The sequence below is a fragment of the Bombina bombina genome, chromosome 4, assembly GCF_027579735.1.
Source record: "Bombina bombina isolate aBomBom1 chromosome 4, aBomBom1.pri, whole genome shotgun sequence".
In the NCBI taxonomy this organism is placed as follows: Eukaryota; Metazoa; Chordata; class Amphibia; order Anura; family Bombinatoridae; genus Bombina; species Bombina bombina.
The window spans coordinates 256,975,320-256,993,803 of NC_069502.1; the positions used below are offsets into that span (position 1 = coordinate 256,975,320).

At 37.8% G+C, this 18,484-nt stretch overlaps 1 protein-coding gene across 1 annotated transcript in view; it reads left to right on the forward strand.

Moving 5' to 3' along the window:
• KIF1A (kinesin family member 1A) overlaps positions 1-18,484 on the forward strand; it is a 200,416-nt gene that overhangs the window by 78,182 nt on the left and 103,750 nt on the right. The window contains 5 exon segments of the mRNA XM_053711551.1: positions 4,402-4,477; positions 14,133-14,212; positions 14,322-14,428; positions 16,677-16,760; positions 18,186-18,366. Coding sequence (XP_053567526.1) covers positions 4,402-4,477; positions 14,133-14,212; positions 14,322-14,428; positions 16,677-16,760; positions 18,186-18,366 — 528 coding nt within the window.

Consider the following 18,484-nt stretch of genomic DNA (forward strand, 5'->3'; position numbering starts at 1 on the left):
ACACCTACTCTAAGCGGTCGGCAGATTAGGGGTTAATAAGTGTAGGCAGGTGGAGGCGACGTTGAGGGGGGCAGATTAGGGGTTAATAAATATAATATAGGGGTCGGCGGTGTTAGGGGCAGCAGATTAGGGGTACATAAGGATAACGTAGGTGGCGGCGCTTTGCGGTCGGCAGATTAGGGTTTAATAAGTGTAGGCAGGTGGAAGCGACGAAGAGGGGGGCAGATTAGGGGTTAATAAATATAATACAGGGGTCGGCGGTGTTAGGGGCAGCAGATTAGGGGTACATAAGTATAACGTAGGTGGCGGTCGGCAGATTAGGGGTTAAAAAATTTTTTTAGAGTGTCGGCGATGTGGGGGGACCTCGGTTTAGGGGTACATAGGTAGTTTATGGATGTTAGTGTACTTTAGAGCACAGTAGTTAAGAGCTTTATAAACCGGCGTTAGCCTAGAAAGCTCTTAACTACTGACTTTTTTCCTGCGGCTGGAGTTTTGTCGTTAGATGTCTAACGCTCACTTCAGAAACGACTCTAAATACCGGAGTTATAAAAATCCCATTGAAAAAATAGGATACGCAATTTACGTAAGGGGATCTGCGGTATGGAAAAGTCGCGGCTGGAAAGTGAGCGTTAGACCCTATTTTGAGTGACTCCAAATACCGGCGGTAGCCTAAAACCAGCGTTAGGAGCCTCTAACGCTGGTTTTCACGGCTAACGCCAAACTCCAAATCTAGGCCTAAGTTTGCTGTAGTTTGAGTGCGAGCTGTTTGCAATCTCTATCTAATAAAGTATTGACTATCGACCTTTGTGTTTGTAGGTCCTTTTTCAGATTTTCATCTGTCAGTGAGAGTTTGAGTTTCTCCTCAATGTCGCTGTTGTTTGTGTCTATGGGACTGCATGCTAATAAGATCCCCTCTAAGTGTGCTCTTATGAGCCTCCCAGATAAGTCTAAAGTCGTGTATAGAGGATACGTTTAAGTTAAAGTATTCCTGAAGAAGTGTCTCAATTTTTATCTAGATAAAGTGGGTGGTCTAGTAGGTCATCGTCTAATTTCCAGACAAACATGGAGTGTGGGGCTGATGGCCAATTGACTGTGCAACATACCATCAAATGGTCTGTCCAGCCTGTAGGGGATATTGTGGATCTAACTGCCAGGGATAGACAGGACACATCCAGAAAAATGTAGTCAATGCAGGAAAAGCGGGAGTGGGGGAAGGAAAAGAACGTGTATTAGCGATCTTCCATGTGATGTATCCTCCATACGTCATGTATCGCTAGGTCTCTAATGTGTTGTTTAACTCTGTATAGTACTCTGTTTGGTGTTGAGGAGAGACCTGTTGAAGTGTCCAGAGAAGTGTTAAGAGAGACATTGAGGTCCCCACCTAATATCAACTTGCCCTTTTTGATTTCCAGTATAGTGTCAGAGAGGCGTTTGAAAAAATGGTCTTGTTGGGTATTAGGGGCATACACACAGGCCAGTGTAACTATTGTATTGTATAGTTTACCAACTAGAATCAAATATCTACCCTCCTGATCCCGTGTTAAGCTAAATAGAGTAAAGGGAAAACCCTGTCTAATTAATATGCCCACCCCATTAGTTTTGCTGTGATTTGATGCGTAAAATGCCTCACCAAATTTGTATTTGAACGTTTTGGGCTCTTTCTTGTGAAGAAAGTGAGTTTCTTGGAGTAAAATGATGTAACCTTTGTTATCTTTAAATTCCCTGATGGCTATACTTCTCTTATTTGGGCTGTTAAAGCCTTTTGTGTTGACTGTTAATATATTCAGCAGTGTATTACTAGGAGCCATAGTATATCAGTGTAGTCGAGAGCAATTGGTCAGTACAGGGTCTTGAATGTGTCACATGTAGGCAGTGGGCAACACTAAGCATGGTATAACATATAGGATATCTCAGTAGGTAATCATCGAGGGATGTGAAGGTGAGCAGGCGAGCACATTGTGTTAAGAAATAAACAACAACAAAAATAACATGAACAAATAACCAATAATACATGTAAAAACATTAGCGGAGGAAACTGGGAATTTTTCCCTCCAACAAAATAATCATAATAGAGAAATAGGGGTCAGCCGGTTACTTGTACCCAAGTGGGTGCATAACCGTTTCACAGCCACTATTTCGAAGTGGTGTGTACAAGAGCTGTTATAAGAGAACGCATAATATTAGGGCCCTAGTACAAAAACTCAGGTGGCTCATAAATATTCAAGGTAAACTAACCAACATCAACAATCTATTGTTTAATGTGTCCATATCGCTGTATAAGCGTATTAACGCCTATAACTGTCTTTACAGCATGTCCATATTTTAGAATATCCTCCTAAACGAGGGGCTCTCCTCTATCGGAGGACAGTCATTGGTACCTAAATCTTAAGTGGAAAGGAAGATAAAACAATTTAACAGTAAATGTCTGTATCAATCTCACCAAACCATGGGAATTGGAAGTAAGTCAGGCATCTCATCCCTACATCACAATTTACAGCTGCTGTGAGTTGTAGCATCGAAGTTGCAGAGTCTGGTGGCTTCTCGAGTGGGTGTGGGGGTGTAATAACAGTCCCAGTCCTTTGGAAAAGGTCTCCAGATCCTGTGGTCCTCTATAGGTGTGGGTATGCCCCTGACTGATTACTACTAGGCTGAATGGGTACCCCCAGCGGTACTTGATGTTCTTCTCCTGCAGTACTGTGGTGATGAATCGTACATCTCTTCTGTGTTGTAGGGTGCCTGGACATAAGTCTGGGTAGATTTGCAGCGAGTGATCTAGGTAGGATATCTTTCTTGTCTGTCTTTATTTGGTCCAGATTTCCTCCTTGTCTGTAAATCTCAGGAATTTGAGAATTTGAGAATGACGTCTCTGGGGGGTGCCCCTGCAGGTGGAGGTATGACTACTCTGAGGTGTATTGAGCGGCCTTTATATTTTATATTGAGCACATGTTGTGTTTTTTACATGTCCCTGCTGATATTAATAATAAGGGACTTCATCTTACAGTTTGTTTGGATTCACATTAAGCCCTTTCGGCAACCCTCACTCCTTCGTGGCTGTTCATGTATATGGGGAGAAGAGAGGTGTCAATGCGTCCTGGGCAAAGTTCTTGTCACTAATCGTACCTCAAGGGGTTAATAAATGTTACTGGTGCTTCTTAGTCCGGGTGTGAGGTCGGCTTAGTTTTAAGGGTCATTGTGTCTATCTTACCCTTTTTAGAAGCGAAGCATGGGAGACGTCCTGCTCAGTTTAGCTGCATGGCCTACACACAGCTTTTCCAAGATGGCGGCAGTTCTCCTATTGCAGTTAGCAAACAGTCCGTAGTGGCCGTATCATGGGCTCAGAATGCTACCATTCTATTCCGGGCAGTATCCCTATATGCTCAGGTACTGGTAGGCATCGTTGGTGAGTGTTTGTGGCTTGAGGATCGTCCTGGGTCCTTTCTCCAGCTAAATCGTCTTGCGGCCATTTGCCTGCACGGCCGAGCTCCATCACCGATATTAGAGTCTTAATTTCCTTTCAATCAACTCAGGCAACACATGGTCCGGGCGCCTCTGCTAATGAGACAACAGCTACTCTCTAGGCAATGCCCGGCGACCAGCTGACACCTTCTCACAGTGAGTGTGTGAAGACGCTGCCATTTCCAGCGGCTCTGGGTTTCCTATCCCTTTAAGATTGCACAAACAATTACTTGTGCAGCTGCACCTCCTGTGGTCATTCATAACTCCAGGATGTTTAAGTGTGCCACCTCTAAGCTGGCAGAGAGTTTAGGAAGCATCAGTCTAAAAACCACTGCTTATTAACTTGAGACTGCAGGCCTGCATCAGTGATCCAACACCAAAATTGCTCCAAAACTGCCTTGGCAGCTTCATAAATGGAGCCCATAAAGTAGATCCTAACTTTTTCCAGCCTCAACTCCTCAAAGCAGGTCTCCCATCTCAGGTCACATAAGCGTCAGTGGGGTCTCAGGGGGGCATTTTCACAAGACAGAGTCATTACTTTTTGATGACCTTGACTATTTGCTCTGATACATATGTCTCCTTATTTACTTGATTAATATGTGAAATTTAGTGATGACCTGTATGATGACATTGCAAAATACAACATTTCAGAACACTGGTAACATATAAATGAAAAGGGATATAATAGAAGATGTTCTTTGTGAAGTCAGAAAATATAATAAAAAATGAACAACAATATAAATAAAAGCTGAATAGATTGTTAGACCTCATAGGTAGAATCAAACTAAATATCTGGAAATGAAAGCATGAAAGTATATAAACAAGTTATAACGGTTGTGGTATGGCACCTGCGGTTGCTGTGCTTGGACAGCCTGGTACTTTTATGTGGTTTTAATATGTTCTCCACATCTACATATTTCACAACTTGTTCTCTTGTCCATGCAGGGAAGCTTTGCTAGCAGAAATGGGTGTGGCGATGAGGGAGGATGGAGGAACCCTTGGGGTCTTTTCACCTAAGAAGGTACGTTCCAAATGCTGGCTTTGATCAAAAACAGCTGTCTGGTGAAATCTTTTTTTTTTTAGTTGTTCTTTCATTAAAAGGAAACATAAGAATTGGTGCAGAATATCGATTAAATTTAACATGTATGTACTGAAGGTTACTGTTAGAAACCCTGTTTTAATATTATTAGTAGTAATCTGTTGGGTGGAATCTGTTGGCGCTCTACAAATAACTAATAATAATAATAAAAAACCCCATTTGATTTATATTAACTTATCTGTAGATTTTGCAGTGATATTACCAGTTACCTACAGATAATTAAAGGCCTGAGGGAATCTACTGTGTTTTGAAGGAAATTCTCCATTAATATTTTTACAAATCTCCACACTTGTCTACTTATTAAACAACATTTTTGCATTACCTACTTGTAAAGAACTTTGATGAAATTCTAGAACTAAAACACACACAGATTCACCACTGGAAATGTACATCTAGTAGTCCCAGACTAGTAGAAACACATAGATACAGTATATCAGTGTATATAATGTACATATACCCTCTATTAGCCATTTGGAAAATATACTGTAATTTAACAATATATTTCTAAATACATAAATATATTTAAAAACAAAACAAGTAATTTTAACAGAATTTATTGACTGTATGAATGACGTTAGTCAATTTCACTGTCCCACTGTAGTGTCACATTGCTAAACAGTAGCAATATACAGTAGTACATCCCCGTGGGTAGTGTAACAACGTATACATTACAGTGTGCAGTGTATATGTGTTTGTTTTGCCATTTTGTCTTGTTTTGTTCAGTTTATGTTGTGTTTCCACCCCATTACTCCACATTCACTGGATCAGCTCATTCCCCATTCACTGGATCAGCTCATTCCCATAGCCAGGGAGCTGTGCTCAGAACTCGTTGGGGTCTATTCCCCTAAGGAGGTTGGTTGATTGTGGTTTGCTGTGTCTATATGTGGTTGTCATGCTTGTCTCTTCTTTAGTTTTACACACATACTGTGAGTTAAATGTGCTTTATCAGATGGCTTCTAATTGCTTGCAGAAAAATTGGGATATTTTCCCAGGAAAGAAATGCTGTGTAGCACTCTCTGCCCAGACTGGGGTAGAGCCACTAGTACCTTTTAAAATTTAACTTTTATTTTTCACTTTAAAAAGAATGGGTGAACACAAACAAATTAAAATATCTCTATCTCTAAATAGCTAGTGCCAAATATTTCTGGTTGCTATTAAATTATTCAAGTGACCGTCTGTCTTTGTAATTTTTATGTGTAGTTTTGTTAGATCAGTCGGTACTTTGTTATATTAGTCAAATCAGGTTAATCAGAACCTTGTAATGGGTATCTGTTGTGTTTAGCTGTCTCTTGTATTTTTCGAGGCTTGTATTGGTGTAAAGTTGGTTGGAATTAAGCCTGAGTGATAGCAAGGATTATCAGGTTTTATTCACATTGGTACATAGATTTTGGTGATGGTTGAATATTTTGAGATCTATTTTGCTTTATTGTACAAGTGTATGTGTGCCCTTATTTGGGTATCTCATATATGCAGAGTTATTTTTATAAGTTCCACTCCTGTTTTGCATAAATTCTGCACGCATATAACTGAAATCGGTTATTTTCCTTATAAATAAAGTAATCTCTCATTTATGTTGCGTGTATTTTTTGTAAACACTTGATTCAATAAAGACCCCAGTGTGCCTGAATTTTTACTAATAGTTTTTTCTAAGACCTATTATTCAAAATCTATCTTTCTATATATATCCTTTTTATTATCGATGGTGGGCTAATTATATATATATCTCTCAGTCTCCTTCCTCATTGGACACTCAGAGGCTGTTTTTATTTGTAGTTTCAGCTGCCACCTAAGATTTTTATCACTCAATGATGCTTTAATTCTTTGTATTGGGTGTATTCCCGGGTAGGCATATAGATTCTATGTCCATATAATCTAGATTGTTATGTTATTCCTACTTGGTGATACTGTTATCGTGTGTATATGTCGCTCGTGCTTGCTCCAACAATATTTAGTCACTTGTTAGATATTACTGTCTGAATACATATGTTTCTTTACTTGCAAACTAATGTGTATTTGTGTTGCTCGTGTCTGCTCCAACACTATTAAATTTTGCTGTATGAATACATATGTTTCTTTACTTGCAAACTATTGTGTATTTGTGTTGCTCGTATCTGCTTCAACACTGTTCAGTCACTTGTTAAATATTACTGCCTAAATACATATTTATCTTTGCTTGATGATATACTGTGTAAGCTCCCCTGCTACATTCTTGTCTTAGAGATTGCCCTTCTTTGAGGGATAATTGGGTTGCTATGTTGTTTGTATATCACAACTATTGTGCGGTATTGCAGTATTGCTTTAAGTGCACAGTGTTGCCACAATCTGATTCCGTTTTTTTGCTAGAAATTCAGGCATTAGTTATCTTTGTAATAGAAGCTTTATTATTTGTTTTTACTCTTATATCGCACATATTGTGTGATTCTGAAATGTTATTATAATTTCACAATTTTGCAACACTTTAAATCTGTTTCCTTGCTGAGGACTCAGATATTTATGGTTATAGATATGATTCACCTCTAAGTTCGGTTTTCACTCAATACTCGTAACAGTAACTATTGGTTATATCTGGCAATAACTATTGGTTATATTTCTATGTGAATCTTTGCCAACACCCGGTACTATGTCATTATAAATTATTTGTGATAATATTTACAATGATTCCCTGACTGCCTCCCTACGCTGTTTTCACTACAGCTGAGTATGGCAGTGTATCATTAATACAAAGTTTGGTTCGGTTATAAATCTGTTAGTACCCGATGCCTCTACTTGGTCGGGCCCCCTTGTGACCCTAGTAAGGTTACGCTGGGGTTATTCGTTTAGATAAAGTTTCCCCTGAATTCTATTTTGATTCTTATCAGGATTAGCCCTTGACGCTGACACGCATTCACACACTGTCTACTATATTTCCCATTACTTATCCGGTTATGCACTAATAGAGATAGATTGATTTAAAACACATATATCACACTTTAGTGGGACCCCATCGTCCCACTCAACCCCCCTGACGCGTTTATCAAAGGACCTTTGATAAAGCCGTAACTGGCGAAACACGTCAGGGGGGTTGAGTGGGACGATGGGGTCCCACTAAAGTGTGATATATGTGTTTTAAATCAATCTATCTCTATTAGTGCATAACCGGATAAGTAATGGGAAATATAGTAGACAGTGTGTGAATGCGTGTCAGCGTCAAGGGCTAATCCTGATAAGAATCAAAATAGAATTCAGGGGAAACTTTATCTAAACGAATAACCCCAGCGTAACCTTACTAGGGTCACAAGGGGGCCCGACCAAGTAGAGGCATCGGGTACTAACAGATTTATAACCGAACCAAACTTTGTATTAATGATACACTGCCATACTCAGCTGTAGTGAAAACAGCGTAGGGAGGCAGTCAGGGAATCATTGTAAATATTATCACAAATAATTTATAATGACATAGTACCGGGTGTTGGCAAAGATTCACATAGAAATATAACCAATAGTTATTGCCAGATATAACCAATAGTTACTGTTACGAGTATTGAGTGAAAACCGAACTTAGAGGTGAATCATATCTATAACCATAAATATCTGAGTCCTCAGCAAGGAAACAGATTTAAAGTGTTGCAAAATTGTGAAATTATAATAACATTTCAGAATCACACAATATGTGCGATATAAGAGTAAAAACAAATAATAAAGCTTCTATTACAAAGATAACTAATGCCTGAATTTCTAGCAAAAAACCGGAATCAGATTGTGGCAACACTGTGCACTTAAAGCAATACTGCAATACCGCACAATAGTTGTGATATACAAACAACATAGCAACCCAATTATCCCTCAAAGAAGGGCAATCTCTAAGACAAGAATGTAGCAGGGGAGCTTACACAGTATATCATCAAGCAAAGATAAATATGTATTTAGGCAGTAATATTTAACCCCTTAATGACCACAATGTACCCTGTATGTCACTGGTCGTTAAGGGTTTTTTCAGGACATAATAGAACAAGTCTAGCAAGAACACACTATTAATGCCCTCCCTCCAGCAGGCTTTGCAGAATAGAGCAGTCTCAATGCTGGTGGCAAGACCGCGCTATAAAACAATCAAGTCCCAAAAAAGGCCAGCGACATACAGGGTACGTCGCTGGTCCTTAAGGGGTTAACAAGTGACTGAACAGTGTTGAAGCAGATACGAGCAACACAAATACACAATAGTTTGCAAGTAAAGAAACATATGTATTCATACAGCAAAATTTAATAGTGTTGGAGCAGACACGAGCAACACAAATACACATTAGTTTGCAAGTAAAGAAACATATGTATTCAGACAGTAATATCTAACAAGTGACTAAATATTGTTGGAGCAAGCACGAGCGACATATACACACGATAACAGTATCACCAAGTAGGAATAACATAACAATCTAGATTATATGGACATAGAATCTATATGCCTACCCGGGAATACACCCAATACAAAGAATTAAAGCATCATTGAGTGATAAAAATCTTAGGTGGCAGCTGAAACTACAAATAAAAACAGCCTCTGAGTGTCCAATGAGGAAGGAGACTGAGAGATATATATATAATTAGCCCACCATCGATAATAAAAAGGATATATATAGAAAGATAGATTTTGAATAATAGGTCTTAGAAAAAACTATTAGTAAAAATTCAGGCACACTGGGGTCTTTATTGAATCAAGTGTTTACAAAAAATACACGCAACATAAATGAGAGATTACTTTATTTATAAGGAAAATAACCGATTTCAGTTATATGCGTGCAGAATTTATGCAAAACAGGAGTGGAACTTATAAAAATAACTCTGCATATATGAGATACCCAAATAAGGGCACACATACACTTGTACAATAAAGCAAAATAGATCTCAAAATATTCAACCATCACCAAAATCTATGTACCAATGTGAATAAAACCTGATAATCCTTGCTATCACTCAGGCTTAATTCCAACCAACTTTACACCAATACAAGCCTCGAAAAATACAAGAGACAGCTAAACACAACAGATACCCATTACAAGGTTCTGATTAACCTGATTTGACTAATATAACAAAGTACCGACTGATCTAACAAAACTACACATAAAAATTACAAAGACAGACGGTCACTTGAATAATTTAATAGCAACCAGAAATATTTGGCACTAGCTATTTAGAGATAGAGATATTTTAATTTGTTTGTGTTCACCCATTCTTTTTAAAGTGAAAAATAAAAGTTAAATTTTAAAAGGTACTAGTGGCTCTACCCCAGTCTGGGCAGAGAGTGCTACACAGCATTTCTTTCCTGGGAAAATATCCCAATTTTTCTGCAAGTTCAGTATTAGATGCTAGCACCACTCCTCAAAAGGAATATAGAATAAAGATACTACAATTGAATACAGTATCTTAAAATAATATAAATCAATGAGGAGCTTGCCTATATAGTGCCCTTGTTATCCTTGTGTGTCAAATAAGGCTTCTAATTGCTGTCCTCATCTCTTAACATCCTGTCACTTCCTTTCCTGTAATGTCACTTCTGGCTTTTCAACCAATAATCTAAAAGTCTCTGTGCTGGCGAGATTATTTAAGAATGTTCGCCAGTACTTCTATTTCCCTAGTGGAATGATCTAAAGCCACTTTTTACCCTGAAAACAGGGTGTCTGGCTAAGGGGTGTATACTGCATTTTTGTATTGTAAGGAGATGCACATATTACAAAAGAGACAATGAAAATCTTAATTTTAAAAATCCTACAAAACGAAAAACTGTATTGTTAACCCATTCATGCCCAGGGGCAAGTGGTTAAAATCGGAATGAAGTTGGTTGTCCAGTCGGTTAGAATCACTACTTCAACTTATAGTGTTTTTAGCTTCCTTCTTATCTACGTGACACCAAACATTTGGTGTCCAATTTGGATAAAATAAGGTGGGAAGATTGCTGCTCCTGCTTTACCATTGATGTAGTGGGATTATATTCTGCTATCTCACATGGTCTGAAATTAGGAGCAGTGTCTAATCTACTTAAACATTCCAGCAATTTTGGTCCTATTTTGAGACTGTTTATTTGTAGAGCCCTTGATTTTCTTCTGACGCATAACTTTCAATATGAAGGTGATTTTTACCTCCAGAGACGTGGGACCGCAAAGGGTGCAAATTTTGCGCCTGCCTACCCTAATCTCTACATGGGATGGTGGGAGCGGTCCCGCATTTTGGAGAGTCTAATCCCTTTAGACACAACATTAAAATATATAAGCGTTATATTGACGATCTCCTCTTCATCTGGACATGAACTGAAGAGGAGGGTATATAATTTGTTGACTTTCTGAATACCAACAGTGTAGGCCTACAGTTCACTTACCATCTTAAAAAATCCAACATCCCGTATCTGGACATTGTTTTAAGTGGTGATCTAGAAACAGGCAGGATTAAGAGATCTCTGTATAAAAAAACGATTATGTCTAATACAATCTTACATGCCAGAAGTAGCCACCCCAGACACACTGTATGTACTAGAGTTAAATATACAGGTATACCCCGCTCATACAGCGGGTTAGGGACCGGAGCCCCGCTGTAAAGTGAAAACCGCCTTAAAGTGAAACAAGACAGTTTTAGCTTTCTTTTCAATGTTTAAAATCTTAAAAACATGTTTGAACTAACATATATTAGGGGTGCAATAGTGCTACGTTTAGTTTAACACTAGCACAGCAAGTATTCAATAAATACTGTACCTGTAAAGTAGTGACAATTACTGTAGTAAAATTTGCCAGACTATAGCACTGAGACACAGATTGCACTGCAATGCAGTTAACAGAGTGAACTAAGCATAACAAAATGGTGCCAGTCACTTTTCTCGCAATCTCACAATGATTTACAGCACTGTTTCAAAATGCTTGAAGGTTGAACAAAGCGCTGTATTAGCGAATCGCTGTAAAGTGAAGCGCTGTAAAGTGAGGTATACCTGTATGTATTAGATTAAAGATAGTGGGTGTACACAAATTAAATTTTGAAACTTTAGACCCTTATGTTATCAATATGTATCATTCCGTTAGCAGGGTCAGTTAAATCTTCTGTTTGTATGCCTATCTTAAGGTATAGATTTATGCTATTTATATCACACATAGGGGGTTAATGGAGCCATATCACTTTAAATTTGCACATAAACATACAGCCAATGGTTTGCAGCATACACTTGAGCCAATTAGGTTTCAGCCTATTTAAGTAATGGCAATATGCCTGTTATCTATGTCTATAAATAAGGCTTGCAGGCCGAAACGCGTAAGACGATCCAGTGTATGCTGCTTTTACTGTGTTTTTACCCTGTGTTTCTGTAAATAAATTTGACTATTTTTGCGCTATGAATGACTTGCTGGTTTCTCCGGAATTGCTTGTACCAATGTAAACACTTGGAAAACTGAATCACGTGGTCGTTGGTGCAATCACGTGATTTCAAGGCTGGAATTATTTTTATTATGATTATTTTATTTGTAAAGCACCATGTAATCTGCAGTGCTCAGTACATGATCATGTGAACATACAATGCATTACACTTTTATAGAGTTTTATTACAGATCTACCTTGGCAATACAAATGGATATGGGGGGAGGAGGGCACTGCATTAAAAAGTGTACAATTGATATGTTTATGGGTGAATGAAGGAAGAAGTAGGAGTGGCTTGTCTGAGCATGTAGAATGGTTTGTTGTTGCAGTAACAGTGAGAAGAGGCAACTGTTCACTTATATATTGGTGGGGCATGGTGAAGATGAACTGTTTAAGTATTTTAAATGTTTTTGGATAGCATACATGATACCATTGTAGTGACAAACAGAAGTACCACTGATAGTGATAAGTTGGTTTATATAAATGAGTCTAGCAGAGTAATCAAGGGAGGAGAGAGATATGTATTGAACATGCTACAATGACAGTAGTTAATGCTAGACAAGGTAAGAGATTGAACCAACATTTTGTCTTGAAGAATAATACAATTCTGTAGATGAAAGCAGCATGATTTTACAAGTTCTTGGATATTGGGAGTGAATGAGAACAGAGTGTAAGAAAAAAATAAAAAATCCACACACAAAGTTATGCTTATATCAGAGTCCAGGCACAATCCACGAACCCTACATGCCACTAATATTCTCTTTTTTGTGCATTAACATAAATGTAAATTTTACAGGTCACTATACACTTGTTGTATAGATCAACATGTGTACATCACCATAATAAGAAATGACATTTTATGCATTAAACCAGGGGTGTCCAAACTTTGCTCTCCAGAGGTTTTGGAACTACATTTCCCATGATGCTCAGCTAGATAAAATGCTGGCTGAGCATCATCGGAAAATGCTGGCTGAGCATCATCGGAAATGTAGTTCCAAAACCTCTGGAGAGCAAAGTTTGGACACCACTGCATTAAACAGTATATTTATTTGGTAATGTGTCACTTTTGCATGGGTCTATTATAGAATGCTTTCATGTACCTTTCCAAACTGAATAGCACAAGAAGTTAAATCTGGATCCTATACTGTCCATCCTTAGGGAAAATAAGAAATATATATTTTGTGATACTTATAAACAGTGATTATTTAGGGTTTTAATGGATTCAGTGACTTGAATAAAGGTGATATTTTGTTACCAGCTTCTGCAAAAAAATGAACGACAATAATTAAACCAATGACAGTAACAATAAGATCAGAATCTTGTACATTGTATTTGGAATCAAAATTAACTTTAGCCCAAGAAATGAAGTCATGTAGTTTTATGGTATAATACTTATTTTAAAACAGCCCAAAATCTGAAACAGTGTTCATATTCATATCCATGCAGCCTACAAATCTGTTTCACTTTCACCTATATATCCTTACAAGTTACAGAGACCAGTAGAATCAGGCCTGAGTATGTAGTATTGTAAGGGTGGGTCTAGGTTGTCTGGAGTGGTGCAACATAGGGGTAGAGTTGGAAAGACCTTGGGTTGTGATATAGCTGGGCCTGTTGTGAGTTTGAGCTTACCTGGTCATGGAAAGGGTGGTCCCAGGTATCTTTTATTTTTTTAAATATGTGATATAAAAAGGGTAATTTAAAGCTGAAAGAAGGACAGCGGGACAGAGCTCCCTACTATGACAGTCTAGCAAAATGCGTGTTGGTTTTAAGCTCTGCCTTCCTATTGTATAAATCTCATTAAATTGGGGAATATTTATTGTGCCTTCTCATTATATTTAATTAAATTTAGGATGTAAATGTGCAAAGTGCTTACAAGAAGACTGAAATTTTAAATGTTTGACATTGCCTTTTTTTCATTCTATTCACTTTGCTAACTTCAAGAGCATTTATTTTGACATTTGAATGGATGTCATCTCATTACATTTAGAAGTATAGAAAGCACAAATATACAATGTAATTAAGTAATAGCATTTTTAAGATACTGGTTTTCTTTCAATCTCTTATTCATTAGGTGAAATGCAAAAGAATAACATAGAAATACTTTTTTGAATCTCTAACCCTCTTTGATTTATACTTCTTTCTGCACTTATTAAATTATATAAGAAGCTTTTTAAGTCATTAATACAACTGTTGCTTACTTATTCTTTTGTCGTCACAGACTCCTCACCTTGTCAACCTCAATGAGGACCCTCTAATGTCTGAGTGCTTATTATATTACATCAAGGATGGTATCACTAGGTGAGGAAAATCTCATGGAAAAAACATGGGATCTCAGCAGGGAGTTATGTGGAAGAATGTAGAGAGCTTAAATAATCCTTCCAATTCGGATGCTTTCTTCATGTTACAGGGTTGGACGTGAGGATATAGAGAGGAGGCAGGACATTGTGCTGAGTGGACACTTCATCCGGGATGAACACTGTGTTTTCCGAAGCCATATGATGGCATGTGGTTCAGGTAAAAAAGCACTAAATGCAGTGATGATCAACCATTTCTCATGTGATGAATCTGGATTAAGCACACTGACATGTACATATTTCTGTAACGGATGTGAAGTGGAGCAAGTTAATTAAGAATCTTGGACTCCAGGAACGACTTGATAGATATTATAAAGATACACAAAAATGGCACCACAGCTTATAAAATGATACAGATTGCAGTAGACCAAATCATTGGTATCTATACATCTACTGAGGCATCTGAGTCCCTCCAGCACAGCTCCCAAACTTGACAGCAAGGAGTTAATATTTTGATTTGTTTTTTTGTTTGTTTTTTAAATATTTAGAACAATTTTCAACACATTTTTCAATATTAGTATAATGACTGTTTCCTCAAGTTCAGTATGAACCACTTTACAATGCCACATCAATATATAAACTTCCTAGCAAAATGAACCAATGCCATGGGTACAGGCCATAATTGATTTATTAATCTAAATATGATTTTAATTATTTAGTTATGACTTATACCTTGCCAGTGTCCTAATCTAAAATGGTGGCTAATATTGTGTGATTGGGTAATTATTCACGAGGAATGTGATGTCTAATGGAGTTTTTTTGTATACTACATTTTATTACTAGTTCACTCTGGGACAATATTACAATCACTAATATTGCATGATTTATTGTTATTTTACATAAATATATAACTTCCTACTTGGTGGTCTCACCTTATATGTAATTATATTTTACTGTTTAGAATAAAAGGTATAATTCATTGAGAATCTTGCATGATATGTGATATCTTCCTATAGGAGAATGCCATGGTAATAACAAAACCAGACTGTAAATTAATCTGAAACGTGTTATTAAAAAAATAAATATGTATAACAAGTCATCCCAAAGAGTTGGTCCAATTTGCTTCACAATCCTAATAGTTCTAATGATAACAACGTATTTAGAATTATAATGATTTTTATATTCGCTTTGTAATTTTGTCTTGGGTAGTGAGACCACCTTAGCAGCACTAAGCTAGTGAGATAGATCTGAGTGCTGCAGAGTATTTAGATGCTTAGATTACATGATAAAACCAGGACTGGACTGAGACCAAAAATAGGCCCAAGCATTTAAAGGCAGAGCAGCCCACATTAGTTAGACCTTTGTCAGCGAAGTAGCCATAATACATCAGAACTCTCGTCTTGCAGCACCTCTGCTTTACAGCCAAACAGAAAATGTACTTTCTGCTTTAGAAAATAGGCAGATTGTTACAGCTTTCCTATTGTTACCCATATTAAAGGGACACTAAACCCAAATTTTTTCTTTCATGATTCAGATAGAGCATGTAATTTTAAGCAACTTTCTAATATACTCCTATTATCATTTTTTTTCTCGTTCTCATGCTATCTTTATTTAAAAAGCAGGAATGTGATGCATAGGAGCCGGCCCATTTGTGGTTGAGAACCTTAGTTATGCTTGCTTATTGGTGGCTAAATGTCAGACACCAATAAGCAAGCATTATCCATGGTGCTGTACTTAAAATGGTCTGATTTACATTCCTGATTTTTAAATAAAGATAGCAAGAGAACGAAGAAAAATTGATAATAGGAGTAAATGAGAAAGTTGTTTAAAATGTCATGCTCTATCTGAAACATGAAAGAAAAATTGTGGGTTTAGTATCCCTTTAAGAGAGGGTGATATAAAACAGCAAGGCCCACATAATAGCCTGGCCGACCGAGCATTTGCCATGTATGCCCTATGGATAGTCTAGGCCTGGATAACAGCAGTGAAAAACTTTCAAGTACTACCAAGACACACCCTTGTCCAGCCCATTCACTAATACTGTGAGACCCATTTTACATGGCATTCCATATATTCTATCCTTAAACACACTGATTATATATATATATATATATATATATAAATACACAGTATTCAGTAAATAACAAGTCTTAACAGAATACACTGAAAACTTGAGATATAAAGGAATGCTACTTAATGAGATAAAGAGCTTTCAAAACAAACTGTTCCACTAGGGTGCAGTAGGGGTCATTACATTTAATCCAAAAATTTACAGCAGCACATTCATTTGGTAATAATTCTACTTAACGTTTCAATGTTTCAAATTTATCAATTAATATAGCACCTGAATGCTCTTGTTTTTAAACTGGGTGATCCATTTAGTTTTTTAGGTGGGGGGGTTGGGGGGGATTCAGATTTTTGTTTGCCATTTGAAAATGTAATTGGAGAAATGTGTTCATCTCTCACAGTGGTTGTGACCCTGGAGCCCTGCGAGGGCGCTGACACATATGTCAATGGGAAGAAGGTGACAGAGCCGTGTGTGCTGAGATCTGGTGAGATTCTTTCCTCTGCAACACACAATCACAGTTGGTACACACATAACTCATAAGGCAGCCAGCTTTTGTAACCTTTATGTAATCAGGCTAAATTTAAAAATGAATATTCTAATTCTTTCTACTTTACTTACCTATTGCAAACGTAGTGTGTATTTAACAACACTGTCTAAACCTATACAGCATTTCTTTCTTTAGATAAATATTAATTATAAACTACTAAACAGCTAATCCACTCCCTGATAATTTCCCGACTTGACTACTGTAATAACCTACTAACTGGCCTCCCTCTCTCCCGCCTCTCCCCTTTTCAGTCCATACTAAATGCCTCTGCTAGGCTAATCCACCTCTCCCGACACTTTGTATCTGCTGCACCTCTCTGTGAGTCCCTTCACTGGCTCCCCATTCACAGCAGAATTAAATTCAAAATTCTCATCCTGACCTACAAAACCCTCACCAACGCAACCCCCCTCCTACCTGTCCTCACTCATCAACAAATATACTCCAGCCCGCCCCCTAAGATCCAACAATGACCTGCTCCTTGCATCTTCTACCATCACCTCCTCCCATGCTAGACTACAGGACTTCTCGCATGCGGCAACAACTATCTGGAACGCACTTCCTCAAGCTGTCACACTTTCCCCTAACCTTTCCTCCTATAAACGCTCCCTAAAGACCTTTTTGTTCAGGGAAGCCTATCTCTAAATCAGTATCAAATGAATTCCACTTGCCTAATAGCTGCCCTCATCTAACTCCACACTAACATCATGCTCACCTTTACAGTCCTGTTTCTCACCCTCCTACCCATCTAGATTGTAAGTTCCCACGGGAACAGGGCCCTCAATTCCCCCTGTATTTGTTTGTTAAACTTTGTCTGGTGTCTTTTATATTGTACTGTACTTTTATCTTTGTACCCATGGACAGCACTGCGGAATCTGTTGGCGCTTAATAAATAAATAATAATAATTATGACAATTCTAAATGTTTTTGGAGAAAAAGAAACTCTGGCTTTAGTGGGTCAAACAAATTACATACTGAAGTACAAAGCTAACAAAGGTTTGTTTGTTTTTAGCTTCTATTATGTTGCTTCTAAAAAACACATTGCCTATTACATGATCTATCTATCTGTGTCTGTCTGACCCTTTTTAAAGTCTGTCTGTGCAATAGGTAATCTATAACATTCTAGATCCTCTAAAGTCTAAACCAATACTTTGTAATCATAATTATGGATACACATTGGGGTTTCCTTCTATTTATAACAACATTGTTGGCTGTACCTTAAAAACAATTGCCCATATAATTATGATATATTCATTGCAATACTTATAAAGCACATAATTCATGCCATAACTGTATGTGTCAAGACAACCGATCTAGGCAGCAAGCACATTCATATTTGTCTCTGACCTGTTTCATTCTCAATAGGGAATCGTATTATCATGGGGAAAAGCCATGTGTTCAGATTTACCCACCCAGAACAAGCACGTCAGGAAAGGGAGCGCACTCCTTGTGCAGAAACCCCCGTGGAGCCTGTGGACTGGGCATTTGCACAGCGGGAGCTGCTTGAGAAGCAGGGGATTGACATGAAGCAAGAGATGGAGCAAAGGTAATTGAATGAGTAAAGCAGAAGTAGCTATTTACTATCGGCTAGATTTGGAGTTTTGTCGGTAACGACCCGAAAAACTAACGCCGGCTTTTTTCTGGCCGCACCATAAAAATAACTC